At 35.1% G+C, this 9529-nt stretch overlaps 1 protein-coding gene across 2 annotated transcripts; it reads right to left on the bottom strand.

The window, feature by feature from the left end:
- Nucleotides 1–4604: 4604 nt before the first annotated feature.
- LOC126722336 (putative phytosulfokines 6) lies at nt 4605–5412 on the bottom strand. Of its 2 annotated transcripts, none has more exons than XM_050425496.1 (3): nt 5130–5412; nt 4968–5044; nt 4605–4878 (listed from the first exon to the last, which is right to left on the bottom strand). In XM_050425496.1, the coding sequence occupies exons 1-3, from the start codon at nt 5227–5229 to the stop codon at nt 4771–4773; spliced, it is 285 nt and encodes a 94-aa protein (XP_050281453.1). In that variant the 5' UTR covers nt 5230–5412; the 3' UTR covers nt 4605–4770. The 2 variants fall into 2 exon arrangements, with proteins under 2 accessions (XP_050281453.1, XP_050281446.1); XM_050425489.1 differs by having other exon boundaries at nt 4605–4881; nt 5130–5377.
- Nucleotides 5413–9529: the final 4117 nt, after the last annotated feature.

Here is a 9529-nt window from a genome sequence, read left to right as displayed (position 1 = left end):
CTAGAAATTAGTTTGAAAATGCCACCTTTTGTGCCCAAAGTACACATTCCATAAAAGTGTTCCCTTGTGTCTTTTGACGTGACATTTCATATAATGGACTTGTCCAAGCACTTAAGGCTTAGCATGAAATCTATGATAGATATTGATACAGGACATGAATCTGGTAAGATGTTGAGATGCCAGCATGACTGACTCATAAAAATTCTGTACGCAAAACATTGGCATGTTAGTAAATGCGTCTTTGTGAAAAATGTTTAATTTCATTCTCAGAATGCGTTTCAGAACTCTCTTTTTTGTTTTTTGTTTTTTTTTTTTGTGTTGTTTTTTTGTTTTTGTTTTTGTTTTTTTTTTTTTGTTTTTTTTTTTTTTTGAAAAGTTGTCATCTCATTATACTTATTTTGAAAAAAGATGGCCTAAATTTGGGATGGTTTATAAGCATGAATTTTGGATATATTGAATTGTGGCTCACATGCCTTAAGCTAATGGTAATATGCTGTTCTTCCCCTCTCACTGCCCTGCTTTTCCAAAACTAGCTACCTATAAATATAATAAAAAAGCTCAAAATTAAACACACTAGTTGATGGAATGGAAGGTGGGATTCTATATTCTATAGCCCAAGTGCCTGCTTCTGAAGAGATAGAAGTAGGATCCTAGTGTGTCTTCCTTTGGTTGGCCTGTCATCAAAGGATGTTAGCACACTCGAGAACTAGAGGTTTGAAGGCTTGGGTTGGTCAAGCATATAAATTGATTTAATTCTTTGCCTGGTTTAAATATCAATTTATCCAACAATCTTCTACATGCAAGTGGTATCTTTCTCCATTACAATCCTTTGAAACTGTCTTGTACTTTGGAAAGAAGCTTTAAATGGTTCTAGTCTGATACTGACAATTGATATTTGGTCATTTAACGAATGGTTATATCAAAAAATCAAAGTATACCGCCAGCCGTCTAAGTATGGGTTGAATAGCTCATTTTGGAGGGTACAGAAGGGCAGGGGCATTGGTGAGTCAAAAGGCACCACCAAATCAAATGCCTCTTTTTAAGTGTTAGGACCAAGCGCTTACTCACTATACCAAAAGCTATGGTTGATGGTAAGAGCACAACTTTATTCTCTTAAAGGGTGACAACCCAGAACTAAAGGGCCAAATGAGACTTGACTCAACCCGGCCTCTGCCTCTGGTAGGATGCTGAACTTGGCCCAATAGCCCTCTGCCCAACAGTAAGGTTACTTGCTTATCTCATTGGTTGTCTTTGGCTACTGCATAACGCATTTGCTAATGGCTCCATATGCATCTGTATCATAGTTTCTCTGCTGCTTATATCTCTTAACTCTAAATCATGTAATTTTATTTCAAGTACAAGTTGGTGGAACTTACTACATGTAACTAGGAATTTTACAAAGGTGTTAGGTCTGACATAGACTTGGCTTCTATAGAATATTTTTGCTAGTTAGAATTAGTATACTTGCTATAGATGTGTGGCAGTATTGAATCTATTGATCATTTTGAAAAAATTTAATATATTAACAATTTGCCTTAATTTAAAGCGAAACATAGAATGAGCTTAGATATGTCATCTATTTCTAGGTCTAAGTTGAGCATGAAGTACACCATTTTCTGGAGTACTTGGGAAATGCTTGTGGAATAGTGGTAAATATGGGTGATAAAAGGATCATACAATTCCCTGGTGTACACCATTTTGGTAGATCTCTTTGTAAATTGGTAAAATAAGAAGATAGGGCTATGCAATGCCTAGCTGGCATCTGCACATGCACTACTGTATTATTTTATATAATTCTTGTATTTTGGATTTTTGTGGACTTATCCGAAACTCATGTAGTAATCTGTGGCATGGTTTCTGTTCTAAAAATATTTGAACTCAAAAGGTGGAGATATGTATCTAGTTCCACTTATATGAAAGTCTCAAATATTTCAATGATACTCATTTGAATTTTGTGTTTCTTATCAGACACTGAGATATTGTATTATTATCAGTTTCAGAAAAATACTGTCTTCGAAGAATGCAGGTCTAATGAAATTTTGAATGGTGAGGTATCATTAATTATAACGAATTGTATTTACGTGGAATTTCCTATATCTTGTTGATGATGAGTGATAATAGATACCCAATATCCATTTGATGTTTCAAAAGCCAAGCACCATTCCAGCACAGAGAGAAAAGAGCAAAAGATAGCTGAATAGAAAGTGGGGTCTGAGTCATATGCAGATTTGGTAAGTTGTTCCTTGATAAGAATGTATCCTTCTCAAGTGTGTCTCGGCTTTAAATCGTCTTCAAACTACAGCAGGGAACAAAAGACACCCTTCACGTCCTCGTCAAATGTAAATAATTCATGGCTAAGATAAAGGACATTCAGGCTCTATGCTAAGTTGCTAACGTATTGACATATAACACAAAACATCTTATCAAAATTATGAAAGCAAAAATCTGTAACTGGACCCCGCATTGATCTTTCCTCAAGCAAAACAAAGTAACCAACAATATCTATCAATGAGAAAAATGCCAGTGTCAACAAAATACACAACCTTCGCCACTAGTGGTGGAAGGTTGTGTATTTTGTTGTGATCATAACATTTTTCATGCAGTAAATATGCTCGCTAGTATATTCATTTTGAGAAGAGAGAGCAAGCTTTGGATAGAATATAAAATTAATGATATTAAAATCTTTCCTCCCATGTTAAAGAGGTTCTTTAGGAAGAATTAATCAAGTTCAGATCCTTCTTTGAGGAAAAAGCTTTACATGACTATATCTATATGTACTCCACTGATAGAATGTAAATGGTTAGGCCCATTTGGAGTTTTGGCCTCGGTAAATCTGGTATTTATAAGGGAATCTTACTCAGTGCTACTGACGAAAGAAAACTCAGTAACCATGTAAATTTTGATGCTTTTTGGGTCCAATGACTGACTCGAAATTTATGATTGCAGGTTGGGAGGTACTGCTGATTCAAAGTGGACCATGATTTCGTGGCTCTGATGAAGAGATTCATGGTTTAATAAGTCATCTTTACCTTTATATCTTAATTTTGTTTTTGATACGTCTCTTTTGAAGGACCAGAGAGATACAGGCATTGTATATACTGACTGAAGATGTATTTTATTAAAATCTATTGCCATTAGCTAAGAGGGAAAATCTTATCTAGATATTGGATCCCTTATCCAATTCTTATGCATACAAATTAAAGTTTTTCATCTATCACTGAAATATAGTTATCTATTCTTCTTTTCTAGTTGAAAGTCCGATCAGAGCTAGGAATGATATACTTTCATACTAGAGCACTGTCTGGTTCTCAAAACCGAGTGAATGTTTAGAATTGTACAGCTTTATGGGGTGGAAGTGTGTTAAAAGAGTTATGGCATTTTTCTCTATTTCTGCTTGGTAACTAAACAAAGCATAAGTGCTTGTTAAGGTGTGTTTTTATATTGTGAAGGATATCATTATCAGTTAGTAATTTAACTGTTGAACCTTTTTATTTAGATCACACTTTAATTACTTCGAAGTTCAATATGGTTTATGCATAACCTCCCATAAGTTTAGATACCCCTTTTCCTTTAAACCTTTTGGTTGGCTTAGGAGTACAAAAGACTGAAAGAGTGCAAATGATCATGTAAAGAAATGATATTTAAAGAGAAATTGATGTTTTCCCGTAAAAAAACTAAACAAGTGAAAAAGACAAGGATAATAAATAGAAAAAGAAAGAAAGAAAGAAAAGATAAGATATAATTCTGTGTTAAAATATTTCTTTGGACATAATTTTTGGGCTGAGAGCATTTCCATAGAGTTTTTATCTGTTTTAATATCCCTTGTTCATTTCTCTTTACCATCAAATGAGTGATGAGAATATATTATATCTCTATTCTTTTGATCATATCTTTTAGCGTAACTTTTGTTACAATTTGATGAGTGTTCAATGGTGAGTGGTGAACAAAAATGAAGGGTCCATGTGAGAGAGTTGGTCAACTTTGAGTGGTATGAACTCATCACTTCTTTCCACCGCTCATAATTGAACATCTCAAAACTATGGTAAAAATTGTCATGTGCTTTTTCATTATATCTTCATTCCCAAGTTATGCTTATAGGGAGTGTTACTTTTTGTGTATGTATATCTGTTAAAAAGAACTACTGAACTACAAGAGCCCCATAAGGAACTTAGAATTCTAAAACAGTAAGGTGATTTACCCCTTATTAATTACGATTTGTGCATTTAAGGAGGTCTGAAACTCTGTTATAATTGAAACTTCCATCTAGGGAAAGTAATTGCAGCTGAAATTTACTGTGCTTGACTTTCCAACTGTGTATTTAATTGCTTTAATGTCTAATTTAATTGCTTTAATGTCTAATCCTAAATTCACCAACCAATTTTTGAAAGTTTCTGCACGGTTTTTCTCATATAATTTATTTTGGAAGTTGGAACTATCTGGAAGCGGTTACATCTCTTGAGGAATCTTACGCTTTTCCTTACTCTTTTTAAGTAAGCAGGAGGCAAATCCTCTCATTCTAACAATATATATATACAACCCATCCATGATAGGCTAGTTTAATTTTTAAGACTATAAACTCGTGATGACAAAGACAAACAGCTACATACATAGAAATAGTCATATCTAAATTATAGGTGAGAGTTACATCGTATCATAAAGAAAAGATAATACAACCTTAAACACATACGAGTAACTCTCCTGAGTGTTATAGTTGGTTAAGAAGAAATTGAATAAATACATATGGAACTTATTTTTTGGAAGCTCCAACTTTCAAGGCTTATGGTGCTGGGTGTAGATGTAGTCCAAGTGAACCTCAGAAAGCACCCTTCTCTCTAAGCATTCTTCATCTCCCTCGTTACAATTTTCCATCCCCATGAGCTGCTGCAAAGTACATAACCAATATGTGAGACATATATAGATTCAAACATGCAATAGAAGAAGAAGAAGAAGGAGGAGGAGGAGCATACATTCATGGATTCACTGCCTTCCAAGTCTGCAAAGGAATCCCCAGAAGCGATTTCATTGAGTTTTACTTCCACTTGTCCTGCAAAAGGGGGCCAAACTTCAGTTATTCAATGTATAGTTAGCCTAAAGAAGAACAAGAAAAGAAAGCAGCAACTGTGGGTAACCTTGTTTGTTTGCTATGGAACGGGAAGATATTTTTGAGCAGGAAAGAAGCAATAGTAGAAGGGCAAGGATAAGAGCACTAGAGTGAAAGCCTTGCTTCATGGTTGAAACTTGAGAGAGAGAGAGAGAGAGCAGAGAGCAGAGTACACTAAGTGTGGAGCTGATGTTGGATATAAATACATGCAATGCAACAATGGAACTCTGCAAGTCACATGGAAGGTCTTCTTCCTAAAGAAGGCAGCTTATAATAACCTTAATGTGGACCCAACCCACCTTCCTCTTATTGTACTATACTCCATGGTGTTGTGACAACACCACTACTTGACATATGAATGTGAGAGAGGAAGAGAGATAGATTATGAGAGCTTTAGTCATTGTCTGCCATAGTGGTCCAAAGTAAAGACCAAAGTCCAAAAATCAATGTAATAGTGGTTGACAGTGTACATAAGTCAACCTTTTGGGCATGCTGACAGCTGTTACCCATCATAACTTGTTTTATTACCTTTCAGATTCTTTTTTACACGTGGTAAGATTTTGAATTGTGTAGTTCAACTATTAATAAAGACTTGAATAGCGTATATTAAGATGGGGATACATGTAAAACAAAGTATTTCTCAATGCTAAAAGAAACCATGCTTATAACTTGACTAGTGTTTAAGTGGTCTTATTTGTGTTAGAGCATTTTTATCAAAGATGCTATAAGTGCTAAAATGCTATTTTTAGTATCTGAAACCACAAAACTCAGCTCCATCAAAGATATTAAATCCTAAAAAATTTGACATCTTGCTATAGTGTGCTCTCATTTTTGAGAGCACGTTGTAGCAAGGTGTTATCATTTTTTAATATTTTTAATTCTCTCTCCTCAGACAATCACTCTCACTCTCACTCTCACTCTCTCTTTCTCGTTCTCGTTCTCTCTCATCTCTCTTTCTCAGACTCTCCCTCTCGTGGGTCTGCTGGGGTCGTTGATGACTGAAAGTGGGTTGTGGGTCCGACGGTGGTGGGTCCGACTGCAAGTGGAGGTTTGCTTGATGGGTCTCAGTGGGTTCGGCGGTGGTGGGTTGCTTGATGGGTCTCGGTGGTGCCCTAGTTGGTTGTGTCATGGGTTGAGGTTGGTGGTGGGTTTGTGGTGGTTGACTGGTTGGGGTTGGTTGAGAACGTGGGTCGAGGTTGGTTGAGGCCGTGGGTTTGTGCCGTGGGTTGAGGTTGGTTGTGCCGATGGGTTAAGGTCGTTGGTTATGGGTTTGTGGTGGTTGGGTTGCTGGGGTGGTGGTCATCAGAGAGGTTGTGATGGGTTCTGGTTGCGGTTTTGTGGTGGGTTCAAATCGGGGTGAGTTTGATTTGATTTTGGGATTTTGGGTCTTGATTTGGTTGGGGTGGGTCTTGATTTGATTTATAGTGCGAAGGAGGAAGGGGAGAGGAAAGTCAAGCCGCCACCGTGGAAGAAGATGACAATGAGGATGAACCTTTTTTTTTTTTTTTTTTTTTTATTTTGGTGGTTGGGGGTTGAGGTTGTGGTTGGTGGTGGTGGTTGTGGCTGTGGGTGGTGGTGGTAGTGGCAGTGGGTTTGTTGGTAGTGAAAGAGATGTGAATGAGAATTAAAAAAAAAAAAAAATTTAAGGAAGTGGGAAAAAATATAAAATCTTTGATGTTGGGTGTATTGTAAAGTGAGGTGTTAAAATTGATAAAATAGGTTTTTGAGTTAGTCAATGCTAAATTTTTTGAAATCTTTGATGAGGATGCTCTTATTATAAGGTAATATAGGGGACAATGATCACTTTACTACAACTTTTTTACAATTTTTTTTGAGAAATGATATGTCTACAACATTTTTACAACAAATCTTAAGTGGCAGGTTGTTACTGGTTGTTATTGTTAGGACAAAAAAGTAATCTTAGTGTTAGTTTCAAATTTGAACCAATAACAACTAACCACCTGTGATTTGTTGTAAAAATGTTGTAGACATAATATCTCTCATTTTTTTTTAATTGATACATAATAAAAATAGTTTCAACAACGAATCTTTGTAAAAATGTTATTGTTCTAATCACCATTTACTACTTCATTGATTTGTGAGAAACATTTGTAAACAAAATTGAGTCTCTCTAACATTGTTCTTTTCAGTGATATGATCAGACCATCTGTTATCTCTTATTTATGTGTATTGTACTATTGAAACAAATTATCTCTTTGTGTCACTCACAATGACAGCCAACTATATGAATAAGCATGCCTCTTAAATGATGAGGTTTTGTCATGTTTGTTCTGGTGATAGCTAGGCAAGATTATGAAACTTTTCGCACCTATCTATGGGCGCAAGCCTTGTATGTTGTATCTGGGTAAGGATTACATATGTACATGCAACTTAATTATCATTCAGTTTGATTATTATTATTGATAGGGAAACAATGGTGGAATGCTACTCCATTATGGAGTTCATCGATGCGCTCATCTGTACTCAACTGAATAGATCAGGATGGCTATTTTTATATTGAAGTGGAGATTATGCTTCTCTTTTAGGGGATTTGAATCTTTGAGTTCTTGCTATAAGAATAAAGCAATATGAAAAATGCCATTGTTGAGTTTGGATTCTGTAAGACATTTATATTAATGTGGTCTAATTCCCTTAAGAATTGAATTAGAATATCGAGAAATTGTGTCTGCTAGTCCCAGACAAAATGTGATTGGGAAACATGATTATAATCTTTACTCATGACATGTCTTTGGACCATTTTTATGGGACTGGCAATTGGAACTCGATATTATTTTATAATATCTTATTCTTTTTGACAAGGATGATAACATATATATACTATGTGGGCGAGGATCCTTAATCCCATTTAAATGAACAGCCAAGATGATTTCCGAGAATGCACCTCGAACCTTGGGGAAGAGCACCAACTGACCTTGGGGACAAGCAATAACCATGATAAGCGAATAAAGTTAGAATATCACAGAAGAAAGAAAGTAGACTTGACATAAATTACGAGGAGGATGAAAGGAGAAGGGTGTAGAAGCTATCCCCTTCGCATTAAATGCAAAACAGCTACTCCTCTGACCACATTAATGAAGAAATGACCATGAACAGTGGTGACATAGTTCAGATTGCAAGGTAGAAGCTTACTAGTATGTTCCGAATGAGATAGAAGACCTAGGAATACAATCTCAGCCCTCCAAGTGTAGGACTAGGATGTAAATATAAAAGGAAAATGAAGATCCTTATGTAGGGGATCGAGGAAAAAAGAGAGAGAAAAGCTTGGTAACCAAGAATAGAAATACTTATTAAAAAGAGAAAGTAATACACATATATAAAATAGACACTCCTTGGACTTGACCGAGGATCCTTTTTTCTTCATAATTTTGTGATCCTAGTCATTTCATTGGCATCTTTACTCATTGTGATTAACTTTAGCTCATTAAGTAGTCAATATCCAACATATTCTCTAACAAATCTATTGTAGTGGGCTCATTGGGCCACTGTCTGGGTCGTTCTTGGGCCGTGGGTCAGCTTATGGCCCTACATATACATATATATAAACAACCATCTTTTGCTCTTTCGTGATTAGAATTAAAATAAATAAAAATTTAAAAGTGAATGTTGCACCTTTTTCCTACTATGATATCCAAAAAAAAAAAAAAAAACTGTAGTGAGTTTGTGATTTTTTTTTTTCACAATCGGTATTTACACAGCATGCATTTGGTGGATTTTAAACTCACGATTTCACCCTTCATTTATCATTATACTCTGTCATTGTTTTGGATTTATGTTTGTACTATAAATTCCCTTTTGCTCTCTTTGTTATTTGAGTTTAAAAATAATAATTGCACCACCATGAAGTGGTCATAGGCCAAAAAATTAGGTACATTGTTTTAGATATTATATTTTGAGTATTCTTATTGAATTCAACCATAAAATTGTACTAATCAATACAAAACTAAAATGGTGGTGTCATTTTCAAAGACAATAAATTTCAACTTTGACTCATCAATTAATGCAACTTGAATTTAATGGGGGAACTTATAAGATACAGCTTCTAAAAATTTGTAACTAAGTTTTACCTTGTTTGTATTCCGAATTATACTTTGTAATCAATTTTCCAAGCGACACAAGAGTCAAGACAGTGTTGATTTTGCGTGTTTCATACTGTTCGTATGTTTTGTTGTGTTTACTACTTCTATATAAAGAGTCTACTCCTACAACAAAGTTCTTGAATTCCACATATTCAAGTGGTCAAATCAAATGGACCTCAATTTCTTCTCATTGCTATTCACAGCCTACAACATTATATCCATCATTATTTTTATTTTTATTTTTATTTTTACAAAATAGAAATTAGACTCTAACATAATTTAAATATATTTGTGTGTGAATGCTTCTTTTTGAAAACTTGAACCCCCGACC

Source organism: Quercus robur, chromosome 1, assembly GCF_932294415.1.
Source record: "Quercus robur chromosome 1, dhQueRobu3.1, whole genome shotgun sequence".
Classification (NCBI taxonomy): Eukaryota; Viridiplantae; Streptophyta; class Magnoliopsida; order Fagales; family Fagaceae; genus Quercus; species Quercus robur.
This window is presented reverse-complemented; position numbering and strand designations above follow the sequence as displayed.